The sequence below is a fragment of the Quercus suber genome, unplaced genomic scaffold, assembly GCF_002906115.3.
Source record: "Quercus suber isolate HL8 unplaced genomic scaffold, Cork oak 2.0 scaffold_201, whole genome shotgun sequence".
NCBI lineage: Eukaryota > Viridiplantae > Streptophyta > Magnoliopsida > Fagales > Fagaceae > Quercus > Quercus suber.
In genome coordinates, this window is record NW_027069659.1 from 256128 (window position 1) to 284049 (window position 27922).

The 27922-nt window shown below is 34.2% G+C and overlaps 4 protein-coding genes across 7 annotated transcripts; all 4 read right to left on the bottom strand.

The window, feature by feature from the left end:
* Positions 1 to 658: 658 nt before the first annotated feature.
* LOC112034544 (RING-H2 finger protein ATL29) lies at positions 659 to 1493 on the bottom strand. The gene is given in 2 exon segments (XM_024067359.2): positions 659 to 954; positions 957 to 1493. Coding segments are annotated over 2 exon segments (675 nt in total). The 5' UTR covers positions 1438 to 1493; the 3' UTR covers positions 659 to 760.
* A 592-nt stretch (positions 1494 to 2085) lies between these two features.
* Positions 2086 to 3339, bottom strand: LOC136069979 (RING-H2 finger protein ATL29-like). The gene has a single exon (XM_065779160.1). It carries the CDS (start codon positions 3052 to 3054, stop codon positions 2269 to 2271), a length of 786 nt encoding a protein of 261 aa, XP_065635232.1. The 5' UTR covers positions 3055 to 3339; the 3' UTR covers positions 2086 to 2268.
* A 6725-nt stretch (positions 3340 to 10064) lies between these two features.
* On the bottom strand, positions 10065 to 19542 carry LOC112020767 (zinc finger CCCH domain-containing protein 12). Of its 4 annotated transcripts, none has more exons than XM_065779165.1 (3): positions 17879 to 19537; positions 13840 to 13872; positions 10065 to 10658 (listed from the first exon to the last, which is right to left on the bottom strand). In XM_065779165.1, exons 1-3 carry the CDS (start codon positions 18630 to 18632, stop codon positions 10378 to 10380), a joined length of 1068 nt encoding a protein of 355 aa, XP_065635237.1. In that variant the 5' UTR covers positions 18633 to 19537; the 3' UTR covers positions 10065 to 10377. The 4 variants fall into 4 exon arrangements, with proteins under 4 accessions (XP_065635237.1, XP_065635236.1, XP_065635238.1 ...); XM_065779164.1 differs by lacking the exon at positions 13840 to 13872 and adding an exon at positions 15670 to 15702; XM_065779166.1 differs by lacking the exon at positions 13840 to 13872 and having other exon boundaries at positions 17879 to 19529.
* Positions 19543 to 22713: 3171 nt separating this feature from the next.
* Positions 22714 to 27813, bottom strand: LOC112034715 (cinnamoyl-CoA reductase-like SNL6). The gene is made up of 5 exons (XM_065779168.1): positions 27513 to 27813; positions 27221 to 27375; positions 25033 to 25224; positions 23845 to 24179; positions 22714 to 23005 (listed from the first exon to the last, which is right to left on the bottom strand). Exons 1-5 carry the CDS (start codon positions 27643 to 27645, stop codon positions 22903 to 22905), a joined length of 918 nt encoding a protein of 305 aa, XP_065635240.1. The 5' UTR covers positions 27646 to 27813; the 3' UTR covers positions 22714 to 22902.
* Between the last annotated feature and the right edge of the window lie 109 nt (positions 27814 to 27922).

Consider the following 27922-nt stretch of genomic DNA (forward strand, 5'->3'; position numbering starts at 1 on the left):
AAAATTACCCAAAAAAAACTTGTTAGACATACAAAGGTTACAGTTATCAGAGCATTGCTTAGCCTTTTCTAAATGTATAAAAGCTAATGCACTTTATCAAATAGGCTTAAGCTTTATGTCTTCAGGTGCAAACTCCATGATTACCTCTCCGAATAATGGTGTATGCTTCTCTCAAACCTATAACAACAATTCAAAGCTCCCATGAGCAAGCAATATCTAAAAGACTCAAATTGGGAGTGGCCACACTTCTATCTCAAAATTGAGGCAAAGAGGCTTGGATTGTGGATAATGTAATTTGGTTAGAAAATCAAAAGCCTTTGACGTCACTATAATGAAATAGAATAAATAAATAAAAGAGGAATTTTCCTCAAACAGCTTGGGAATTTCTAAAACATCTTGCTTTGAGGCAACAAAAGGTTTGAAAAGGATATCCTCCAAAACTTTTTCTAAGCTGCTAGGAGGCATTATCTAAAACAATTCACATGCTTTTTGTCATGTGACTTTCAGGTGACCTTTTATCAACTCAACTCAACCTTTATCTAACCATCTGTTAAGCATTTCTTTTGGCTTCTCAACCAGTTTTTTATCATCATCATCATCATCTTCTTCTTCTTTTTCTTTTTTTGGGGGGGGAAAACCGAAGTTTATGTAAGGAGAGAAAAAGAAAACACAAATACTAAAAATTAAGCTTTGTTGAAGTTTTGCCGGACTCCCACATCTCGCCAAGTCATCCATTGTTTGGTGCTGTATGTTTTGAGAATTACCCAAATGTTTTACAACTTTTTGACCAAATGTGTCCTCTTATAAGTCTTTCCTTTACATTCTTTGGCAATCTCAGCGTATACCTATCCACGCAATCCTCCTCTTCTCTTGTTTTAGCTATAGAATGCCCTGTTGTGTGTGACCTTGCAATTATTTCCACTTTTTTATCATCATCCATTTGTTTCCTCTTAAAGCATGTTCATCTTGGCTTTCTCCTCCATGTTCATCTTCTTTGATATCAATGCGTACATCTTCTAATGACTGATTATTATTTTCATGATGACTATCGTGCATGTGATTGTGGTTATAAATGAGCTCCTTAGAATATTTATCCAATAAGTCCGGTGGCAAATCAAGGTCCCTACGACAAACCGGGCACGTTTTGTGAGATTCAAGCCAAAGGTCGATGCATTCTTGATGAAAAACATGGTGACAAACCGGCAAAAAGCGAAGCAAACTATCATCCTCAAACTCCAACAAGCAAATTGCACATTCTAGACCATATTCCTCTTTGTGGAATTCTTTGACACTTGAATATAAAAATGTTGGAAATGACTGTATTAAAGAAGGATCAAGGCCAGTTTTAGCAGCTGCGCCAATGACATTGCCCGAGGGCGTTCGTTGGATTTGCAATGTGTCAGTAACGTCTTGAAGGCAACACCTGCAGAAGTACATAAAGAAGAAACATAGTAAAAAGAAAGCTATGAGAATTGCTGTTAGAACTGCGGCTATAGGCGGTACTGAGGTTGGATAGAATGTTGTGAGGAGGGATCTGTCGCCATTGCCTAAATGACTGGTTGGACAAGAGGAATTTTGTTAGGAACTTAAAGGTGAATAGGTTTTTTTTTTTGTTGGGTTGGGTAACTTGTTTTTGAGGGATTAAAAAGATTAAAAGAGAGAAACAAGGACGCATGTCAATGCGTTTGTAAGCATGCATATAAAATGGCTTCTTAATTTGGGAGGGTGAGGTGGAATGCTAATGTTTAACTATTGAACGAGTCCTTGTGACTTTGAGAAGGGTAAGGAGTTCCTTCTCAAGTTTGACTATTTGGAGCTCAAGTCTCAACTAATTGCTCTCCTTTATTTGTTGTTTCAAAATATTTTCCAATTACACGGACCATCTTTCTTTCCATTTATATTATTATTATTGTTATTATCTCTCTTTATAATAGGAACATGTGACCATATAACTTTTTTTTTNAGGAAATAACACTGTGCAAAATTAACAAATTAAGATAAAACCTTGTCAGACCTACAATTCAAAAAAAAAAAAAAAAAGCATGGAAGTAATATTCGTCTATATTTATATACTGAAATTTCCGGAAATAATGTTAAATATGGAGTGTGCAAAATCAAAATTAATGTAAAGTCAATGCTACAAAACCGAAGTTTATGTAAGGAGAGAAAAAGAAAACACAAATACTAAAAATTAAGCTTTGTTGAAGTTTTGCCGGACTCCCACATCTCGCCAAGTCATCCATTGTTTGGTGCTGTATGTTTTGAGAATTACCCAAATGTTTTACAACTTTTTGACCAAATGTGTCCTCTTATAAGTCTTTCCTTTACATTCTTTGGCAATCTCAGCGTATACCTATCCACGCAATCCTCCTCTTCTCTTGTTTTAGCTATAGAATGCCCTGTTGTGTGTGACCTTGCAATTATTTCCACTTTTTTATCATCATCCATTTGTTTCCTCTTTAAAGCATGTTCATCTTGGCTTTCTCCTCCATGTTCATCTTCTTTGATATCAATGCGTACATCTTCTAATGACTGATTATTATTTTCATGATGACTATCGTGCATGTGATTGTGGTTATAAATGAGCTCCTTAGAATATTTATCCAATAAGTCCGGTGGCAAATCAAGGTCCCTACGACAAACCGGGCACGTTTTGTGAGATTCAAGCCAAAGGTCGATGCATTCTTGATGAAAAACATGGTGACAAACCGGCAAAAAGCGAAGCAAACTATCATCCTCAAACTCCAACAAGCAAATTGCACATTCTAGACCATATTCCTCTTTGTGGAATTCTTTGACACTTGAATATAAAAATGTTGGAAATGACTGTATTAAAGAAGGATCAAGGCCAGTTTTAGCAGCTGCGCCAATGACATTGCCCGAGGGCGTTCGTTGGATTTGCAATGTGTCAGTAACGTCTTGAAGGCAACACCTGCAGAAGTACATAAAGAAGAAACATAGTAAAAAGAAAGCTATGAGAATTGCTGTTAGAACTGCGGCTATAGGCGGTACTGAGGTTGGATAGAATGTTGGTGAGGAGGGATCTGTCGCCATTGCCTAAATGACTGGTTGGACAAGAGGAATTTTGTTAGGAACTTAAAGGTGAATAGGTTTTTTTTTTTGTTGGGTTGGGTAACTTGTTTTTGAGGGATTAAAAAGATTAAAAGAGAGAAACAAGGACGCATGTCAATGCGTTTGTAAGCATGCATATAAAATGGCTTCTTAATTTGGGAGGGTGAGGTGGAATGCTAATGTTTAACTATTGAACGAGTCCTTGTGACTTTGAGAAGGGTAAGGAGTTCCTTCTCAAGTTTGACTATTTGGAGCTCAAGTCTCAACTAATTGCTCTCCTTTATTTGTTGTTTCAAAATATTTTCCAATTACACGGACCATCTTTCTTTCCATTTATATTATTATTATTGTTATTATCTCTCTTTATAATAGGAACATGTGACCATATAACTTTTTTTTTTCCCTTAAATAAAGTGAGGGAGGAGGGTTCAAACCCAAGTTTTCCTCCGCGGGAGAGTTGAACAATACCACTATTTATTTATTATTATTATTATTTTTTTTTGAAGGAACAATATCACTTTTTTATTTTTTTGGATAAACTGGAACAATATCACTTATCATAACACTGTCAGCAATGAAACTATATAACTGGTACCAATGTGGAGCACCTTTTCATATGAGAAGGAGTGACATTTTAGGCGTTGGATGACAATAATTTCAAATTCAATAATGGACTATCCGTACTTTACTTTAAGGCTTAAGCGGTCCTGGCCTCCATGGCCCAACACATTTCCATTTGTCTTGGTAATTTAATGAACACTCGGTTGGTTCTTTGAACTACAAATTCAATATCTATCAATTGAGCGTGAACTCAATGAATACTTTTTTTTTTTTTTTTGATAAGTATTCATTGATAAAGTATTATTTGATAAAGTATTATTTTTTTTTGTACTTAATTATTTGATAAAGTATTCATTGAACTCAATGAATACTTTATCAAATTATTAAGTACACAAATCTCTTATTTCTGAATAAAAAGAAGGCAAATTATTCAAAATATTTATCTTCTTCTTCTTCTTCTTCTTCTTATTCTTCTTCTTCTTATGTGTCCATTATTTTATTCAATAACAACAGCTACAACCTTCTAGTTAACTAGTTATTTTCCAAAAATAGGTTTTAGTTGAAAATAGTCAATATTCTTGCAGTATAACAACCATTCTTATTCCTTAACAGAGAGTTTACTCGTTCATAAAATGAATCGTGTGCCATCCAGAATTAGACCATCTTAATACGCGTAAGAGAGAAGCTCTTTCTTTTTACAGTTTTGTAAGCCCAAGCTAATTTAAGTATTTAACAAAGCCCTGAGATCTAGATCTTTCACCAAATTGCACTTTGAAAATCCACAAACATAAAAATAAATATCTCTAGTTTCTAGAATTGACAAAGGTAATCTTCCTCGATAGCTCTTATCTTTTGTTGATAAACAATTTAAGGTAGCTAGGCCATAGAACCATGCTATGAATGGATTTACAGAAAGCATTGAGTTTCCCACATTCTTGCTTGGCCTGCTTCATTCTCTTTCTATGAGGCTTTATTTCATTTTGATGGAAACTATATTAAGTGAAAATTAAAAATAAAAAAATAAAAACAAAACAAAACCAAGCATTCCATGCATGCCCATGGACAATAAATATCCTAGACTATTTAAAAATAAGGGTAGCAAAATTTGATACGACTAACCCATTTATAAACAGGTCAAGAGTTGAGGCTAAATAAGTTCAAGTCATATTCGAATTGACACAACTAACTTGTTTAATAAACAAGTCTTGTTCATGTTTAACATGCATACTCGTCTGGCCCATTTGACCCATTTAGCTTATAAAGTTATTAGTTATCTTGATATTATTGCTTAATTTATGATTGTTTTTATATGTTTATTAATATATTTATGGTCGTAATTGTATTTTAAAGTTAGATATATGGGAGTTGATAAAAATTATATAGGTTAGATATGACCTATTAATCAAACAAATTATTAAACAGGTCTTTACATTGACCTCTACATGACTTGTTAATTAAAAAAGTTAATCGTGTTGGGTAAACAGGTTGTGTTCAAGTTGAGAATTCTTGACACGTTTACTAAACAAGTTGGGTTCGGTTTGGTTCAGGTCAACTCATATAGCTAAATACACGTGGCTTGACATGACACAAACCTGATCCGTGAACACAAGTTGCCCCATTATTTGAAAGTAATAACTAATAATTTTCATGCAAATTCCAAATAGGAGACTCACTTTTATACGATCACGGGTACATGTACCTTTACTCTGTTGCTTCCAGCACAAACCTCTCCTTCTAGTTATTTATAGGAGCAGAACAAGCACCATTACTGTCAGCAACAAAGAATCTTCTTTAATGAATAACACATTAAGTTCAACGAGTTGGGAGACAGTTATTGTACAGCTAAGAGGGTGACTTAAATATGCCTGAGATTGGAGCTAATCCATGATATTTATATTCATATAAAGATATGAAAAGCAATATATAACAAAAAGAAACAACCGCGCATGCTTGGTGCGGTGGTCACTCTATAAGTATAAGTACTTGTAAGATGTGGGGGCAAAGGCCGGAGTTCAAGTCTCCAGGAGGGAGTTTCATACATATATATATTTAGATTAAACTAGAGTAAAATTTCTATCTTGTATAAAAAAAAAATTAAAAAACAAAACAAAACAACAACAAAAAAAAAAAAAACAAAAAGAAAGCACAAAGATTCTCCGTTTGGGGAGAGAAAAGAAATGTACATAAGGATGTGTAGTAAGCAATGTAAAAAGGGTACTAGATTGCAGGTGCAGACTAACACTTCCTAAATAAAAATAAAAATAAAATTCTACCACCGAAAACAATGCATATGCATGCGACTGTGTAAGAAACAGCACAACAGAGAGAGAGAGAATAAGGTTAAGAACTTAGTTTGTAAATCTAACAAAGTGGTACATGATCACTGTCATTTCCTTGATGAAAAGGGTCATCTAGTAATTGTATAAGGTAACAAAGATAAAACTACAAAAGAAATACAAGCTTCAAATTTCCTAACCTGAAAATGAACCAAAAGACAAGGCTTCTACAGAAACTTGAAGCAAACAAAGATAATCTTCTTTAACCCATAAGCTGAAGCTACATGTTCCATCATGCCCTCCCTATGGAGATTTAATTACTCCATAACATCAATTTCTTACTGTCCATCTTCATCATTTGCAGACAATTCCTATTCAATGTCATCAATCCAGTCACCATATATCCTACTGATTTTGTCAGGACCTTTCCATTTCTGATGAGTTCTCTGCCCTGGCCTCTGAATTACAATAGATGACCTTTGTGATGGAACTCCCATATGATAGACATCGGAATGAGGAACTGGAGCGACTGAAACTACCACACTATCTGCCGGAGTTTTTGAAGGTACTCCTCCCTGCTTTGAGTCTGGAGGAGCAGAAGAAGAATCTCTAGTCTCCCCCTCTACAAGCCCACCACCATACCGGTGCAATTCTGTGGTCAGAAACAGAGATTAGGTATGACATCAAGCTAAACATGGGCAATGCCCAAGAGTACTTAAAGAAAGATATTTATCTCTGACGATTAATTAGGTACACTATTCTTCAATAGCATAACGATCCAAACCAAACAGCAGATAAGTGCCAACATGAGAGCAATCTTCCTAAATGTAATGATGCGGACAATAAAGAATTTGAGGAAAAATAAGATTAAGCGTTAAAGGATTCAAGATTTGAGGTCTAGTTTTAATATGGGACTTTCTTGGCACCTTTTGTAGGTTACTTTAGTTATTATTGAGTATTAGTATTAAGTTTCTTTAGATTAGAAAGCTGTGGGCTCAGTTTTGGTTAAGTTTACTAGAATAAGGGCAATTTGATATTTCAAGATTTTGGAATGGGCCATCCTTCGCTGTAACAAAGGCCCTTAATTTCTGTGCTGAATCCTTTTCCTTCTCCTCCTTTTTTTGCTGAAAGAGTTATTTTCCTATTTGTTTCGAAGTTCTTAAGTACTTTTTCCTAGTATTTCTAGGAATAGGTTTTAGGAATCCTAGTCCATCTAAGAAAGGATTTAACAAATTGCTTATAAAAAGGCTTTATTGCAGTCAGTAAATTCATAGTAGGAAAACCTAAGTGAGGTTTCCTAGTGTGTATCTTTTTTCATTTCTCATTCTGTTCATTGTTTTAACACCAAACAGCCATCCAACATATTTAAGATTTTTTTTCTTCTTCTTTTTTCAATAATCCTTCCTAAACTCTTAAACACAAACCCTATTTAAAAACCCTTCAAGATCTCATCAAGAAATGAAATTAGTGCTGAATTCCTAAAGATCCTACCTCAGAATGGGTATGGCAAAGACAAAGGTTATGACAGGGATGGAGGCCTAAGAGCTGGTGGTGACAGGTATGGAAGTGGATAGCCGGGCCATTTTGAAAGGGGAAGCTAGAAATAGGCATGGTCCTTATGACCACGCTAAAGGGAGTGGTCCTCCAGCTTATGATCGGTGCTAATATAGGTTAAAAAAAAAAAAAAAAAAAAAAAAAAAAAAAAAAAAACAAAAAAAAAAAAAAAAAAAAACAAAACAAAACAAAACCAAGCATTCCATGCATGCCCATGGACAATAAATATCCTAGACTATTTAAAAGTAGGGGGTAGCAAAATTTGATACGACTGACCCATTTATAAACAGGTCAAGAGTTGAGGCTAAATAAGTTCAAGTCATATTCAAATTGACACAACTAACTTGTTTAATAAACAAGTCTTGTTCATGTTTAACATGCAAACTCGTCTGATCCGTTTGACCCATTTAACTTATAAAGTTATTAGTTATCTTGATATTATTGCTTAATTTATGATTGTTTTTATATGTTTATTAATATATTTATGGTTGTAATTGTATTTTAAAGTTAGATATATGGGAGTTGATAAAAATTATATAGGTTAGATATGACCAATTAATCAAACAAATTATTAAACAGGTCTTTACATTGACTTTACATGACTTGTTAATTAAAAAAGTTAATCGTGTTGGGTAAACAGGTTCTGGTTGTGTTCGGGTTAAGAATTCTTGACACGTTTACTAAACAAGTTGAGTTCGGGTCAACTCATATAGCTAAAGACACATGGCTTGACTTAAGAATGGCAACGGGTCGAATTCGGACCGGGTTTTTTCATACCCGGACCCAACCCGCGGCCCGTTTACTAAGCGGGTTTTTTTTTTGGGCCCGGACCCGCCTAAGCCAGGACTCGTGGGCCTTGCGAGCCTCATTAAACACTGCCAAATTTGGGCCCATCCGTGGCCCAACCAAAAAAAATAAATTAAAAATATTCCTCAGCTTTTCTTGAATGTTCTGGGCAACCAAACACTACAATCCAGAACAATACAAGCTCATAAACACTGCAACGCAGCCGAGCCCTCTCTCTACCGATTACAGAAACCCTTTAATTTAGAATTCTTCTACCGATTTCAGTTAATTTTTTTATCAAAACTCTTTCTCTCTCTCAACCTTAGAATCGGAACTCCATGGCCAGGCTTTCATGCTTCGCAACTCGCTGTTCACCACTGTTCCCCACTTTTCTTTCTCTTTGCAACTCGCAACTCGTCGTTCCCCACCGTTTAAAATCGAAACTCCACGGCCAGCTTTTCTTTCTCTTCTCTCCATTTCACATTTCAAGCTCTCTGTCGGTTAACACCCATTAATTGTGACCGCCACTTGCCACTACCATCTACCGCCATCTAGACTCAATCTTCATCAACGATTCACACACACACACTCTCTCTCTCTCTCTCTCTCTCTCACAAACGGTTCGACCAATCTGACCGAAACTCATTTCAGCTGATTTCAGAGTAGTGGGTTTAATTGACTCAGTGGGAGTTCATTTGGATTTGTTGTTAAGTTGATTTCAATGGTGGTGAAAAGGCGAGGTGTGAGGCAGTGACTGAGAGTGAGTGAGCTGAAATGAGAGAGTGAGGGTGAGGAAGGACTGAGGGAGCTCAGGGAGGCGTGAAATGAGGGATTTAGGGTTAGATAGCTATATATATATATATAGGGGGTATTTTTGTAATTTCAGAAAAAACCAGGTTTTATCCGGGCCGGTTTCGAATTTTTTTAATAAAACCCGGACCCGACCCGGACCCGCTTCGAGTTTTTTTTTTAAAAACCCATACCCGGCCCTATTCCTAATCGGACCAGGTAAAATCTGGCCCATTAGGGTCGAGCCGGGCCGGGTACCCACGGGTCGGGCAAAAATTGCCATCCCTAGCTTGACACGACACAAACCCGATCCGTGAACACAAATTGCCCCATTATTTGAAAGTAATAACTAATAGTTTTCATGCAAATTCCAAATAGGAGACTCACTTTTATACGATCACGGGTACATGTACCTTTACTCTGTTGCTTCCAGCACAAACCTCTCCTTCTAGTTATTTATAGGAGCAGAACAAGCACCATTACTGTCAGCAACGAAGAATCTTCTTTAATGAATAACACATTAAGTTCAACGAGTTGGGAGACAGTTATTGTACAGCTAAGAGGGTGACTTAAATGTGCCTGAGGTTGGAGCTAATCCATGATATTTATATTCATATAAAGATATGAAAAGTAATATATAACAAAAAGAAACAACCGCGCACCCTTGGTGCAGTGGTCACTCCACAAGTATAAGTACTTGTGAGATGTGAGGGCAAAGGCCGGGGTTCAAGTCTCCAGGAGAAAGTTTCACACACATATATACTTAGATTAGACTAGAGTAAAAATTTTATCTTGTAAAAAAAAAAACAAAAACAAAAACAAAAACAAAAAGAAAGCACAAAGATTCTCCATTTGGGGAGGGAAAAGAAATGTACATAAGGATGTGTAGTAAGCAATGTAAAAAGGGTACTAGATTGCAGGTGCAGACTCAACACTTCCTAAATAAAAATAAAAATAAAATTCTACCACCAAAAACAATGCATATGCATGCGACTGTGTAAGAAACAACACAACAGAGAGAGAGAATAAGGTTAAGAACTTAGTTTGTAAATCTAACAAAGTGGTACATGATCACTGTCATTTCTTTGATGAAAAAGGTCATCTAGTAATTGTATAAGGTAACAAAGATAAAACTACAAAAGAAATACAAGCTTCAAATTTCCTAACCTGAAAATGAACCAAAAGACAAGGCTTCTACAGAAACTTGAAGCAAACAAAGATAATCTTCTTTAACCCATAAGCTGAAGCTACATGTTGCCATCATGCCCTCCCTGTGGAGATTTAATTACTCCATAACATCAATTTCTTACTGTCCATCTTCATCGTTTGCAGACAATTCCTATTCAATGTCATCAATCCAGTCACCATATATCCTACTGATTTTGTCAGGACCTTTCCATTTCTGATGAGTTCTCTGCCCTGGCCTCTGAATTACAATAGATGACCTTTGAGATGGAACTCCCATATGATAGACATCGGAATGAGGAACTGGAGCGACTGAAACTACCACACTATCTGCCAGAGTTTTTGAAGGTACTCCTCCCTGCTTTGAGTCTGGAGGAGCAGAAGAAGAATCTCTAGTCTCCCCCTCTACAAGCCCACCACCATACCGGTGCAATTCTGTGGTCAGAAACAGAGATTAGGTATGACATCAAGCTAAACATGGGCAATGCCCAAGGGTAGTTAAAGAAAGATATTTATCTCAGATGATTAATTAGGTACACTATTCTTCAATAGCATAACGATCCAAACCAAACAGCAGATAAGTGCCAACATGAGAGCAATCGTCCTAAATGCAATGATGTGGACAATAAAGAATTTGAGGAAAAACAAGATTAAATGTTAAAGGATTCAAGATTTGAGGTCTAGTTTTAATATGGGACTTTCTTGGCACCTTTTGTAGGTTACTTTAGTTATTATTGAGTATTAGTATTAAGTTTCTTTAGATTAGAAAGTTGTGGGCTCAGTTTTGGTTAAGTTTACTAGAATAAGGGCAATTTGATATTTCAAGATTTTGGAGTGGGCCATCCTTCGCTGTAACAAAGGCCCATAATTTCTGAGCTGAATCCTTTTCCTTTTCCTTCTTTTTTTTGCTGAAAGAGTTATTTTCCTATTTGTTTAGAAGTTCTTAAGTACTTTTTCCTAGTATTTCTAGGAATAGGTTTTAGGAATCCTAGTCCATCTAAGAAAGGATTTAACAAATTGCTTATAAAAAGGCTTTATTGCAGTCAGTAAATTCATAGTAGGAAAACCTAAGTGAGGTTTCCTAGTGTGTATCTTTTTTCATTTCTCATTCTGTTCATTGTTTTAACACCAAACAGCCATCCAACATATTTAAGATCTTTTTTCTTCTTCTTTTTTCAATAATCCTTCCTAAACTCTTAAACACAAACCCTATTTAAAAACCCTTCAAGATCTCATCAAGAAATGAAATTAGTGCTGAATTCCTAAAGATCCTACCTCAGAATGGGTATGGCAAAGACAAAGGTTATGACAGGGATGGAGGCCTAAGAGCTGGTGGTGACAGGTATGGAAGTGGATAGCCGGGCCATTTTGAAAGGGGAAGCTAGAAATAGGCATGGTCCTTATGACCACGCTAAAGGGAGTGGTCCTCCAGCTTATGATCGGTGCTAATATAGGTTCTGATTCAATAATCCTTCCTAAACTCTTAAACACAAACCCTATTTAAAAACCCTTCAAGATCTCATCAAGAAATGAAATTAGTGCTGAATTCCTAAAGATCCTACCTCAGAATGGGTATGGCAAAGACAAAGGTTATGACAGGGATGGAGGCCTAAGAGCTGGTGGTGACAGGTATGGAAGTGGATAGCCGGGCCATTTTGAAAGGGGAAGCTAGAAATAGGCATGGTCCTTATGACCACGCTAAAGGGAGTGGTCCTCCAGCTTATGATCGGTGCTAATATAGGTTCTGCCATGATGTTTTAATATCATTAGAGATCCTATACAAGTGATTTGACTTGGCAGAATGGTCAGAAAAACAGACAAAAGAGCTTAAACAACAAACTGAAATGTCTAGACAACCTGAAGATGATTCAAAACAGCAATCAGAAATGTTGATGGAGGAAACCTTCATGAAGTAGGAAACTCTTCAGTTGCTTGATGAGGAGAATTTGAACAAGAACATGAGAGCTACGAAAAAGGCTTTGAGTTTGCTGCTGTGGGAAAAGAAATTGACAACCTAGCTACTATTCAGGCAGCCATTGTGCCAAATTCATCTCAGCCAACAACAAATATTATTCTACAACAAGCCAAGATTGAACAAAAGAAGATTGTGTGATGAAAGAAGAGACAAAAGAGATAGAGAATCCAATTCCCATACTTTAACATGGGCATCAAGTTAAAATTGTGTCACTTGCAATGATTCTCATTATTGATTTTGTAATTCCTGAAAAGTTTAATGTTCATATTGGAGAGAACAATGTTCCACTGTCCACATGGTTTCAAGCAACGAAAAGAGGAAAGAAAACCCATACTCGGGCTTTTTACCCTATCTCAAGATGCTATTCAAGAGGCCATGAATTATACTACAACATTTCAATACTCAAGGTTGAGTTTTTTTTTTTTTCCAACTAACGGAGATTGATGTGGACAATAATGAGTTTGATTAAAAAAAAAGATACAATAACAAAAGACTAAACATTTGTGGTCCAGTTTTGATGTGGGACTTTCTTCATAGGTTACTTTAGTTATTATTGAGTCTTAGTGTTTGTTTGGCTAGCTTATTTTTTGCCAATTTATTTTATTATTCAGCTTATTTTTGTTACTATTCATGGGTTCCACTATACTATTCCAACTAACATTTACCCTTATCTACAGTACTTTCAGCAAAATAAGCGGATCCCAAACAGACTCTTACTCTCAAGTTTCTTTACGTTAGAAAGTTGTGAATACAATTTAATTAAGTTTACTAGAATAAGGGATTTTTGGTAATTTCTAGATTTTCAAGAATAAGTTGTCTTTTGGCTATACGCCTATACCAAAGGTTCATGGGTCTTTTTTTATTTTATTTTTCCTTTTCCTATTTAGTAGAAGTTCTTAAGTACTTTTTATTTTTGTTGTTAGTAAGCCCAGTCTTTCTATGACTAGGTTATTTAAGAGTCCTAGTCCTTCTAAGAAAGGATTTAGCAATAGCCTTATAAAGGTTTTATCATAGTCAATAATATTCACAGTGAGATTGGTTTTAAAATTTTAAACTTTGAGGTTGTGATTGCCTTCTCCTACCTAAGTGTGATTGCTTAGAAAAACATAGGTGAGATTGCCTAGTATTTATCTTTCTTTATTTATCATTCTATTCACTGTTTAGCACCAAATAACCATCAAATATATTCAAGATTCAATCTTTGAATAGACTAAACCTTCCTAAACCTATAAACACAAACCCTATTCAAGAACTGTTCAATATCTCATCAAGAAATCTAATTTGGTGTTGAATTCCTAAAGATACTACTTCAAAATTAGTATCAGAGCTCATTCAAGCTTCTGTCCTGGATCATTTAAAGGCATAAGGCCAAGCAATTCGCTTGCCCAGTATAAGGACTAACCTAGCAAGCATCCTTACAGAAATCTTTCATGATTTGCAATAGTGATACCCAAGATATAGCAATCAAAATAAGCCACAAAAAATAAAATAATAATAAAATAAAAAATAAAAAAACTTTTTAAACATACAAAGGTTACAGTTATCAGAGCATTGCTTAGCCTTTTCTAAATGTATAAAAGCTTGTGCACTTTATCAAATAGGCTTAAGATTTATGTCTTCAGGTGCAAACTCCATGATTACCTCCCCGAATTATGGTGTATGCTTCTCTCAAACCTACAACAACAATTCAAAGCTCCCGTGAGCAAGCAATATCTAAAGACTCAAATTGGTAGTGGCCATACTTCTATCTCAAAATTGAGGCAAAGAGGCTTGGATTGTGGATAATGTAATTTGGTTAGACAATCAAAAGCCTTTGATGACACTATAATGAAATAGAATAAAAAATGAAGGAGGAATTTTCCTCAAACAGCTTGGGAATTTCTTAAACATCTTGCTTTGAGGCAACAAATGGTTTGAAAAGGATATCCTCTAAAACTTTCTCCACACTGCTAGGTGGCATTATCTAAAACAATTCACATGTTTTTTGTCATGTGACTTTCAGGTGACCTTTTATCAACTCAACTCAACCTTTATCTAACCATCAGTTAAGCATTTCTTTTGGCTTCTCAACCTGTATTTTATCATCATCATATTCTTCTTCTTTTGGGGAGAGAGAGAGAGAGAGAGAGTTGCTCTCCTTATATGATCAGTAAGAACCTTACATAATAACTGAATACAAGAGGTGAATGTTACATATTAATTTTACTGCCTAGAATGTCATAATGCATCTTTTTTTTCATTTTCTTTTTTTGATAGGTAATAAGACTTTTATTGAAAGAAATGAACATCATGTTCACAATGATGAAAACTCGGAACATGAAACAAATACAAAAGGCTCAAAGCTAAAGCTAGCAGATTGGGGGAAATTAGAAATGGAAATGCATTGCGTAAAACCCAAAATACAAGCCCACTAAAACAACGTACCAAAAAGAAGAGATTTTAAGAGATCTAAGGGTCTCTCATTATCTTCAAAGATATGGTTATTACGTTCTTGACAAACTAACCACATTAGACAAGCTGGAACCATATTCCAGGTAATTGGCAGATGCTTCCCAAACCAATTCCTCTATGCAAAAAGAAGGTACATAAACATCTTCTGCATCACCCATTAGACCCCAAACACCTGAAAAACTTCACTCCATAAAGCATGAACAGATTTACAGTGAAGTAAAACTTGGTCCACAGATTCCCCATCATACCGACACAGGAAACACCAAATAACCAGGGACCTCTCTTAACAAGATTATCAATGGTAAATATCTCATCCCTAGCTGCTGTCCATAAAAAGAAAGACACCCCTTTAGGCACCTCTACACACCAAATGCTCTTCCAAAGGAAAAGCATCAATAAGTGTACCAGACAACCAAATGTAATAGGAGCGCACATCAAACACACTAGTCCAAGTCAACTTCCAAGATAGCTTATCATCACCCTCACCTCTCGGCATGTAGGAATAAAGTAGCTCAAAAAAAGAACAAATACCCTCCAACTCCCAATCAAAATAACCATCAAATATATTCAAGATTCAATCTTTGAATAGACTAAACCTTCCTAAACCTATAAACACAAACCCTATTCAAGAACTGTTCAATATCTCATCAAGAAATCTAATTTGGTGTTGAATTCCTAAAGATACTACTTCAAAATTAGTATCAGAGCTCATTCAAGCTTCTGTCCTGGATCATTCAAAGGCGTAAGGCCAAGCAATTCACTTGCCCAGTATTAGGACTAACCTAGCAAGCATCCTTACAGAAATCTTTCATGATTTGCAATAGTGATACCCAAGATATAGCAATCAAAATAAGCCACAAAAAATAAAATAATAATAAAATAAAAAATAAAAAACTTTTTAAACATACAAAGGTTACAGTTATCAGAGCATTGCTTAGCCTTTTCTAAATGTATAAAAGCTTGTGCACTTTATCAAATAGGCTTAAGATTTATGTCTTCAGGTGCAAACTCCATGATTACCTCCCCGAATTATGGTGTATGCTTCTCTCAAACCTACAACAACAATTCAAAGCTCCTGTGAGCAAGCAATATCTAAAGACTCAAATTGGGAGTGGCCATACTTCTATCTCAAAATTGAGGCAAAGAGGCTTGGATTGTGGATAATGTAATTTGGTTAGACAATCAAAAGCCTTTGATGACACTATAATGAAATAGAATAAAAAATGAAGGAGGAATTTTCCTCAAACAGCTTGGGAATTTCTTAAACATCTTGCTTTGAGGCAACAAATGGTTTGAAAAGGATATTCTCCAAAACTTTCTCCACACTGCTAGGTGGCATTATCTAAAAAAATTCACATGTTTTTTGTCATGAGACTTTCAGGTGACCTTTTATCAACTCAACTCAACCTTTATCTAACCATCAGTTAAGCATTTCTTTTGGCTTCTCAACCTGTATTTTATCATCATCATATTCTTCTTCTTTTGGGGAGAGAGAGAGAGAGAGAGAGTTGCTCTCCTTATATGATCAGTAAGAACCTTACATAATAACTGAATACAAGAGGTGAACGTTACATATTAATTTTACTGCCTAGAATGTCATAATGCATCTTTTTTTCTTTTTCTTTTTTTGATAGGTAATAAGACTTTTATTGAAAGAAATGAACATCATGTTCACAATGATGAAAACTCGGAACATGAAACAAATACAAAAGGCTCAAAGCTAAAGCTAGCAGATTGTGGGAAATTAGAAATGGAAATACATTGCGTAAAACCCCAAATACAAGCCCACTAAAACAACGTACCAAAAAGAAGAGATTTTAAGAGATCTAAGGGTCTCTCATTATCTTCAAAGATACGGTTATTACATTCTTGACAAACTAACCACATTAGACAAGCTGGAACCATATTCCAGGTAATTGACAGATGCTTCCCAAACCAATTCCTCTATGCAAAAAGAAGGTACATAAACATCTTCTGCATCACCCATTAGACCCCAAACACCTGAAAAACTTCACTCCATAAAGCATGAACAGATTTACAGTGAAGTAAAACTTGGTCCACAGATACCCCATCATACCAACACAGGAAACACCAAATAACCAGGGACCTCTCTTAACAAGATTATCAATGGTAAATATCTCATCCCTAGCTGCTGTCCATAAAAAGAAAGACACCCCTTTAGGCACCTCTACACACCAAATGCTCTTCCAAAGGAAAAGCATCAATAAGTGTACCAGACAACCAAATGTAATAGGAGCGCACATCAAACACACTAGTCCAAGTCAACTTCCAAGATAGCTTATCATCACCCTCACCTCTCGGCATGTAGGAATAAAGTAGCTCAAAAAAAGAACAAATACCCTCCAACTCCCAATCGTGAAAAACTCGCCGGAATTGTAAATTCCAACTCCTCTCTCCCCCTTCTGATGCAGAAACAACCAGGTCAGATATCCAAGCTTATTTGGACAGAGAACAAGCATACAGATCTGGAAAAAGATCCTTTTAGAGGTGTGTATGTACACTCCAAGGGTCATGTCATATTGCATCTTTTATTGAGGACAACTATCTCAGAGTCCCCTAATGCCTTATATTTGGTGGTTAAGCTAGGTGAGCTACGGTTTAGGTTGCTTGGACCTGCCTAGCTTTCAAACCCTTCCTAAAAATAGTTAAAGGAAATAACAAAAAATCCCTTAAATTAAAGTAATTAACAGGTATACACAAGAACTCAGTGCATATCAAAAGAAGTTGAAACATTTGTGCTTAAACATGTACAAAAATTAGAAGGAACAATGCTCCAGTTTACAGTATTAAAGAATTTACGTAGAATTGTCCTACACTTGAAGAATTTTCTAGTAAAAAAGAAAGTTAATACAATGATTATTGTTTGGGAACTAAAACGTCCAGGTATTCAAATGATTAAAGCAAAGTCTCTATCCTTGGATGGAAAGTTGAAGCAAAAATGGAAAGTTACTAGCATATGAATTGAGTGTAAAACTGGCAATGCAATCACAGGGCTATGTTCAATTACACTAGAAGACGAACCACTTACAATTAAACCATTTCTACCAACTCTCTTTCTAGTTTCTACACCACTCAATAGCAGCACAAGTGTTATGATTTAAAACATAACAAATATACACAAACTCAAAATCCAATACTTTCCTTAAATCTTAACAAGATGAATGGGAAGGATAAATAAAAAAATAAAAAAAAGCAAACCATTGGTTACCTGCAGCACCATGAGCAAAATGGCATTTGCTTCCAAAGGGGCAATACCCTGTCAACTCCCACTTATTGCAAATCCTAGTTTTCCAATTCGAGGGCTTGGCATTGGGTCCACTCACAGGACTAGCTGCTGCACCACCATACCCGCCCGGTCCCAAGCTTATCGCCACACTTTCCCGGTTCTTGGATTGCTCATCATGAAGGAATGTGCAATTATCTCCATAAGGACAACCCTCCTCAGTATAAAACTTCTTGCAATGCCGGCCCTTATACGACCTCTGCGAGTCCCCAACAAAATTGGCTGAGCCCAATGAGGGTATCTGATACTCCTCCCTCGGCTCCGACGACACCCCCTTCTCCTCCTCGTGCTGCGCCACAATCTCCTGCCAATTGGGAGGCGGCCGACGAAGCTCCTCGATGCTGTGAGCGAAATTACAGTTAGTAACGTAGGGGCAAGTGCCTGCACGGAACTTGCAACAGAGTTTGGTCTTGAAAAACATTTTTCCTATGGCTTTGGATCGGTTGGACGAGGTGACATCCTGGGAATTCTTGGATTTTTTGTTCGGGGGTTCGCTTCCAGAGCGAGATTGAGATTGTCTCTGGTCATAATTCGAGTTAGACGGCGTGTCGTCGCCATTGTTGTTGCTCCAAGCTCGGTAATCGTCCTCTGTAGCCCACATGGCGTTGTCGTTGACAGACCAATTTTCCGGACCACTTCCGGTGATTACTTGGACCACGTTGCCACCAGAGAAATCCATTTGGGGCTGGAATTTTTTTGGGTACTTTTCAGTCACAAAAGGTTGAAAAGTTGAAACCCTAAAGTAAAGTGCTGATTTTTGGAGCTAGTGATGGCACATAACTTAGTTATAAACGATACCCAGAAAGTGAAATTCCCAGATTTGAAGTGGGGTTGAAGGTAAAGTGTTGAATTTTCAGTGGATTTGAGACAAATGGGTCTGAACTATGAACAGTAATAAATCCAACAGACAGATATTTTTAAGGTAACAGTTTCAGTTTCAAACAACAACGACAACAACAAAAGAAAGCTACTACAAGATACAGTATTAAAAATTTAAATAAAAAGTTACCAAATTGGGAGTTGGGTTAGATCTAGCATCGAGATATGAGGAAGAGAAAACCAGGAAAAGGAAAAGGACGGAGGGAAAAGGTTGTGAAGAAAAAGGAATATTTTTTTTTAAAGGAATGTGTAGTAGTAATAAAATTTAGTGGGAAATGGAAACAAATCAAACAAGGCAGTTTGAGTTAACTTTTTATATGTTGAGATTTATGAGAGATAGAGATAGTGGGAGTGAGAAAGAGATAGAGAACTGAGAAAATTTAAGAGAACCCCCAAAATGGGGGAGATAGATTTTCCGAAACACTTATTATAATTAATGATGAAGGTGTTGGAGGAGGAGGCTGTGTCCTTGCTCGGGCGGTGGTGGGTCCATTTCTTGCACTGTTTAATTGGTTTCTTTCATTTTAGTTTTTGTCCATTTTGTGTGGTGCTAGGAATTAATGAGAGGAATGGAGGATTGTGAATTTTGTGTGTTGTGTTGTGTTGTGTTGTGTGTGCATATTTTTTCTTTGGAAACAACTCGTGCTGCTGCTGAATGCTGATGGCTGATCTGATGCTATCTTTGTTTTCATTCATGACGTGAAGCCTACATTAGTGGAGGATTGTTCGGTTTGTCAGATTTGTGAAGTTAGTTGGTGCACAAACCCAAAAAAAAAACCCTAGTTCAATTTCTAAAGGGATGGGATGGCCCAACTACTCTGAGAGTAGAGGGCGAATGTGCATTTATGTCAAAAATAAAAAATTTATATAGTATTTTATTTTGTATGTGTGTTTATTTATCAAAAAAATAAAGGGTTAAGGACCCGTTTGATAAAGAATGTGTATTCTTAAAAAAATAACAGTCTTATTTTAAAAAAAAAATAAAAAATAAATAACAGTTTTAAAATTTGTATTTTGAAAATATATTTTCAAAAAATTACCATTAAAATGTATTTTTAGAAAGAATAGTAATTTTAAAATGTGCATTTTGTAAATAGAAATTTTTAAATCACCATTAATTGTTTAGTAAACTTGAGAAAAAAATTTTGTTTCTCTCTACTTAAGGTTTGTATAATATTGGGATAAAATTATTGTTTCAAAGTATAATTAGCAAAAAGGAATTAACTTTACTATCATGTTATTTGTCAATCTTTTTAAATGCATTCAATATTATTTAAAATATTATTTCAATAAAAAAAATATATATTATTTAAAATTGTGACTAACACTAGTTTTGAAATCACAGATAGTAAGACCTTCCCCACTACAAAGCTAAAATTCTTATAATAATACACTCGACAGAGTGTAGATTAAACTTTTATTATTATACTATGTTAAGTTTAATAATAGGGTCTTGTTAATATATAACCTTAGACCACATATTAACTATCTATTTTTTAAAAAAAAAATTATGGAAAATTGAAAAAACTAATAAAAAAATTTATCACTTTTTTTTTTTTGAGAGAGTTTTAACTTATAGCGTCCGCTCTTGATGAGCGCTCTTTATCACCAGACCAAGACACCAATCAGTTTTTGGTGTAGGCGGGGATTGAACCCCAGATCTCTTATTCAACCATTAGAGACTTTACCAGTTGAGCTAACTGAAACCCACCACTTTTTCATTTTCCTATAAAAATTTCCTAAAATAGTTTACTAATTTATACCCTAAGGGCATAAGTTAGTAAAACCCTTAATAATAACACATTATTTCCCCCAAATTCTAACTTTTGAAATATTTTTTATCTATCAAAGGGGGCAATTAGACTATCATAAATATCCTATTAATTAGTGTGCACAAATATTATTACTCTACAATCATGTGAATTTGATTCTTTCCGAGTAAATTATATGGATTCAATGAAGTTAAATTTAATATGGGGGCTACGTGTAGAAAAGACTCCATGAGATAGGCAATTAACTTGAAAGAGCAAATATTGTTTATTTGTCAAGGGGCCCTTAAACTAACATAATATGGAGTTTATAGTTTATATACTCTATGGAGTTTTTACTTTCAGAAAATTTAGTTACAAAATTAGTTGTAGTCTTAACCTACCATCTTACTCAATATCTTTTTATTGAAGTGAATTTTGATAAATCTTTAATTGGATTATATCTTCTTCTTATATCTTTATGATTGCAAAATTTCAAGAAAATTAAAGATCAATAACCAGTGGCGACTCTTGGAATTTTATTTAGGGTAGTTACTAAGAAATTTAAATTACCATAATATTTTTCTTAGTATCATTTTTTAAGAAAAATGAAATTAGAAATTATTTTTATTGAATAGGTTGAAGAGTTACAAATTTTATCTTTTTGTTTTATAATAGGTTTTTGTTGAATAATTTTTTCACTTCTTGTTGTTTGGTCTTGTATTGTTTTTGTTTGGTTTATGTTTGTTGTTATTTGGGCTAATATTTATTGTTGTTATTTAAGCTTTAAAAAAAAAAAAGGATTAAGAACTATGTTTGGGGGCAAAATTAATTCCGGAATAATGTTACGTCCACAACATTTTCACAATTAATTTTATACAAAAAACTGTTATTGGTGGGTAAAAAATAATATTAAAATTTGGCCCGAATTAGAATCAATAACATCTTACATATTAGATTTGTTGTGAAATTATTGTGAAAATGTTGTGAATGTAGTAGCACTACTCTTATTTTTGTTGAACCCAAATTTTTGTAATTCTCAAGTCAGGGTATTCAAAATTTTTATTAAGGTAGTCACAATAAGTTAGTTTAGCATTTAATATTTTTTTGGGCAAGTGTATATATACATTTTTTGCAAGTCAGGGTGATCTTGTGACCACCCTGGCTTGCATGTAAAGCCGCTACAGTCAATAGTTATGTTATCAATTAATTTTTTAAATTGCAAGTTTTTGTAATTTAAAATTATGTGTAAGATTTTTAAAATATGTACATTAAGAACGTAAAAAAAATACAATTCAACAGTAAGATTTTTAAAATATGTTGTAATATTTATTTTATTAAATGAATTTGTAACCTTATCTTACAACAAATTTTTAGCTAAACTTGGGCCTTTTACCTTTTAGGGAGGTCGGCCTGTGCTGTGATCATCAATGTCTCTCACTCTATAAAAGTTAAAAATTGAAATACATGTGGCTAGGCTGCTAGGATTATGTGCGTAGCACACGGAATACATAGATCAATGTCCTATCAAGCCATAATGCTTTGTTTTCTTTTGCTAAATAAACCATGTATCTAAACATGGATTTGACTTGTTCCACAAATAAATGATGGTGATCATTGCTTGAATGGTAGGTGAGCAATTCGATTAGTCTTTCATTTTTTTGTCTAACATAAAATATTTTCATTCTTCTACGTATTCAGCTGTTAGGTTGCTTGTAGAAGACTTATAAGAAAGAAGAAAAAAAAAAATTATATTGTAGATACCATATTTTTTTAATTATAAAATTTTAAACTGTTCTACGATAAATGCTATTTATTATCAATCCAAACACCAATTGATTTTTGTATAAATAGAATTCGAACCTCAAATATTTAATTTAATTACAAACGACTTTATTACTAGTTCTTATACAATATTGAGAGGATCATATAATCATATATACCAACATATGTGTGCATGGTTTGCATCATCATCTGTCATGTTATTATGGCTTGCGACCATTCATATAAAGAAAAGGAATTTTTTTTTTTATAAAAAAGAAAAAGAAATTAGAGATGTATACACCAACGTGGGAGAGTAGAGGAGGCAAATCTACCCAGGCAGTAGTAATCTTAACGAAAAGAGTTGTAATATGGATGAAGGAAGAAAGGATTCATGAATTTATTTCGGTATGATATTAATAATTAAGCATTCATACAAAACAAAATGCAAAAGAAAAAAGAAAAAAGAAAAAAAAAAAGACAGGATGGAAAACGATCTACAGGAGCCAAGCCATCCCGATTGATATGCTAATAATAATGTATGCTTTAATTTAATTTTAATCACGATGAGTTTTCATCACTTCCACCCTCGAAATTCACCATCAATTTGTTCAATTTCTTGTTGCTTATCCTCTGTTGGATGATCTTCATATCCTGCTCACCGCTGTACAGAGAATAAAAAGCATGTTATTATATATGCTAGTACAAACTGTACATCCAAGTTGCAACACAGCAACAAATGTGTACCATAAATTATGAATTGTATTACAGTCACGCCCTTAAAATAGTGGTATATTTATTCCAACAAATGTTAATCTAATCAATTTTAATACCCATGTTATGGAGAAGTAAAAAAAAAAAAAAAAAAAAGGTCAACAAATCATATTCTAATAGACATATTATTTAATCAATTTTAATACCCATGTTATGGAGAAGTAAAAAAAAAAAAAAAAAAAAGGTCAACAAATCATATTCTAATAGACATATTATTTGATGGCAAGTGTCCTTTTTTTTTTTCTCTCTCTCTTTTTAAAATGATGTCAAGTGTCACTATATTAAATTTAAATATACTCTAATTTCATGCCAAGTGCCATTTCATTTATATATATATATATATATATATTAGAGAGTATCTATAGCGTTTGTTCCTGGTGATTACTTTTTATCATAAAACTAAAACACCAATCGATTTTTTGTGTAGGTAAGGTTTGAACCCTAAATCTTTTATTTAGCCATCAAAGACTTTACCAGGTTAGCTAACTGGAACCAACTATTTCAATTATACTTTAGTTGTATATCAATTATGATTATATGCAAATTCATGTATTTAAGCTTAGACAATACCAAAAAAATTATTAATTTTAATTTTATTATTATTATTATCATTTGATAACCAATTAAAATTTATCATACTTCTATATCATAAATGTGTATTGTCTTTTATTTATTAGGTAGAAATGTTATTTGTATATGTTATTCACATACTCAACGATTAATATATACCTTTGAGGTAACATAGGGGCAGAAGAGGTCAACATCTGGGCAAGCTTAACTGCATCTTCATGTCGATTAATAACATGATTGAAAGATAAATAACGTCCATAAGATGAGATATCTTCGTAGACACAAATGTGGGCTTCCACTAAAGAATTGAGATCGACGGTCACCAACGCTCCATCTTCGTACATCTCAGCAGCTCCCTTCAAATATGGGTTAGTAATAGACAGATCAGGGCCCATTGTCAACCCTGCATTGATTGATACCATATTCACTCCCCTGTCCATTGCTAAGGCCCATGATGTCTTTTCTGCTAGTGTCTTTGATACCGCATGCCACAACTGGTTTTCCCATTTTAGGGGTCAACATGTACATTTGTTTTAGTTAGAAATTCAGAATTGGCAATATAAAGATGATATATTAATTATTAAATAATGGAAAAGCAATAATATATATAAATATATATATTTGTAAAAATTTCTATTTTTTGTTACAATCTCTCAATTATTTGAAAAATAAAATCATAATAATTAAATGAAAAAGTATATATATTTTTTTCTCCAACAATTAGTGGGTCTTGAGTCTTATCACAAAGTTGTTTTTTACTATTTGGGGGAGTTTTTATTTGGAAGAAGAGAGGGAGGTAAGTTGAGTGACATAGAGATTGAGAAGAGGGATTAGTTCTACTTACGTATTTTATTTTCTTACCTATTTTGGAAAAGGTAAAATTTAATTAGGTACGTTTTGTTTTTTTAGAATGAAGTACGACCTCTTTTTTTGACAAAAATGATGTACGATTTCTTAGTTACATTACATTAGGTTTTCCAATAAATTTTAAACACATAACTACATTGAATTTAATTATTTTAGAAAAATAATATTGTTTGTGTTTCATTGATCAATACAACAATATATTTGAACTTAATTAAAAAACTTAATGTATAAAATGTAAATAATTATACTTAAGTCTTGTCCTTCTGAAAAATTTCATATTGACCCCATATTTATATATTAAAAGTTGAGACAAATAAAAAAAAAAAAAATTTGAGAGAAAAAATTGTTCATGATAAAGATACTTCTGATATGGAAAAGGTGTAATCAGAATAAAATTAGATTAGATACCCTATCCAAAAAAAAAAAGAATAAAATGAGATACCAATTGCCTTAAGATTAACATTATTGAATTTATTATACCTTATATTTACGACAAAAATTAATGTCACTCCAGTGTCTCTCATCCAAATCAGAGGCTGTGGACTTACGATCATCTCTCCAAACGACGGCTGTGACCGAAGATGTGAAAACCACCTTCTCCATTGTTTCTGTTTGTGCACAAGCTTCCAGAACGTTGTGTGCTGCCCTCACCTCCACTTCCGCCATAAATTCCTACAACCCATATTCAATAATGGCTCTTTTAGACTTCGAAATTGACAGAATTTATTGAATGAAACGTAAATAAAATTACAAAGTAATTTTAAGCAAATAGGCTCACAAAGGTGAGTTCTCCTTATTGTCGGTGGAACAATTACAAAGTAAATAAAATTTGTAGGGTTTTTTTTTTTTTGTTTTTTTAAGCCAAATTATGAGCTAATAAAGTAAGTAAATAAAGACTACTTTTTTTTTTTTTAATTAAAAATAAAGACTACTTTTCTCTACCTTTTAGAACTGACTTTAAATTCCCCCTAAAGTGACAGCTTTTTAATTAAGGAAGGTTGCGGTGGACATCTCAGGTAGCCTTAATTATGAGTTTTGATCTCAACACTAATAATAAAGTAACGGTATACTTTTGTTGAAAAACTAGTAAAACTATAAATATACAAATTTTATTCCATAAATTTTATAAACTCATATATTATTAATTATAAAACATAATTTAAATATTACTTTATTCAATAACTAAAGTCTCACTAATTGAATTTATTATACTATCAATTTATAAATATTTTGTAAATTAAATAAGGTGGGCCTGGCCACATGGTGGGTCTTGGTTAATTTTGACATTATTAATTAAATAATGCCACGTTACTTAATTGCTTGGGAGACAATCTTGCACGTACTAGAGAGAAACCGATAACCGTTGCCTGAACTTTAATTGTGTGCGTATCCCAACGCACACGGGAGAGAGAGAGAGAGAGAGAGAGAGAGAGAGCTGGAATTGCACTGGCAAGGCAACAAATATATAGCAAGTTGGAAAGTAACAGGCAACTAATAAATATGCAACTGCGTTGTAGTAATAAATTACTTGACGTAACTTAGCTTCTGCTATAGTCACCGTACAAGCTTCCAGAACGTTGTGTGCTGCCCTCACCTCCACTTCCGCCATAAATTCCTACAACCCATATTCAATAATGGCTCTTTTAGACTTCGAAATTGACAGAATTTATTGAATGAAACGTAAATAAAATTACAAAGTAATTTTAAGCAAATAGGCTCACAAAGGTGAGTTCTCCTTATTGTCGGTGGAACAATTACAAAGTAAATAAAATTTGTAGGGTTTTTTTTTTTTTGTTTTTTTAAGCCAAATTATGAGCTAATAAAGTAAGTAAATAAAGACTACTTTTTTTTTTTTTAATTAAAAATAAAGACTACTTTTCTCTACCTTTTAGAACTGACTTTAAATTCCCCCTAAAGTGACAGCTTTTTAATTAAGGAAGGTTGCGGTGGACATCTCAGGTAGCCTTAATTATGAGTTTTGATCTCAACACTAATAATAAAGTAACGGTATACTTTTGTTGAAAAACTAGTAAAACTATAAATATACAAATTTTATTCCATAAATTTTATAAACTCATATATTATTAATTATAAAACATAATTTAAATATTACTTTATTCAATAACTAAAGTCTCACTAATTGAATTTATTATACTATCAATTTATAAATATTTTGTAAATTAAATAAGGTGGGCCTGGCCACATGGTGGGTCTTGGTTAATTTTGACATTATTAATTAAATAATGCCACGTTACTTAATTGCTTGGGAGACAATCTTGCACGTACTAGAGAGAAACCGATAACCGTTGCCTGAACTTTAATTGTGTGCGTATCCCAACGCACACGGGAGAGAGAGAGAGAGAGAGAGAGAGAGAGAGCTGGAATTGCACTGGCAAGGCAACAAATATATAGCAAGTTGGAAAGTAACAGGCAACTAATAAATATGCAACTGCGTTGTAGTAATAAATTACTTGACGTAACTTAGCTTCTGCTATAGTCACCGTATAAAGTGCCCGCATAATCGACTCTCCAAGAATACCACATATATAATCTTAAGCTAGCAATTTGTCAATACTCAATAGCATGAATCTTAATTGCCCCAACAAAGAAATAGTTACTCTTTATGTGTTGGCTAGAAAAAGTAAATTGAAGATGAGAAGGAACTTACATCATAGGAGGGCTGGTCTTTTGGGGGCTCAAATGTGTAAAACAAGCCAGAGCAGCCTTTCAAAGCATCAATTATGCTTTGATAGTCGTAGGGATCTGAGTGGAAAATCTTCAGCTTCTTGTTATCAGAAGCAAGCCCATTAAATTGCAATTCATCTGAACAATATTGCAAAAAACGACCAATATATAAGAAACAAATTAATTAAAAGAAGAAGAAGAAGAAGAAGAAGAAGAAGAAGATATGGTATTACTATAATCTAGCTATAGCTAGGTTGAGAGAGAGTTGAGCTAACCATGCTGTTGAACCGCAGCATGGACAGTGTAGCCTCTTTGGAGGAGACGCTCGACAAGGGTCGAGCCTAGGCGCCCTGAGGCATCCATAACACATACTGTATTTGAGGTGTGATGGAAAGAAGCTGGCGCCATTTGTGTGTTTATTGTCTGTGTAATTGTGAGAGAGAGAGAGAGAGAGAGAGAGAGAGAGAGAAAACTTATGGGCTTTTAATAAAGAGCAAGATAGCTAGCAAGAATACACATGAGATTGTACTGTTTGAAGAGAGAGATTGGTCGCGTAGTTATATAAATAAAGAAGGGTGGCTAGCATTGAAAGAGCGTGGTGAGTAGATTGGTTGGCAAGTAGTTGTTATTGCCTTATTGGAAGAGAGGTCGAGAGAGATAGAGAAAGTCATAAGAATCATAAGAT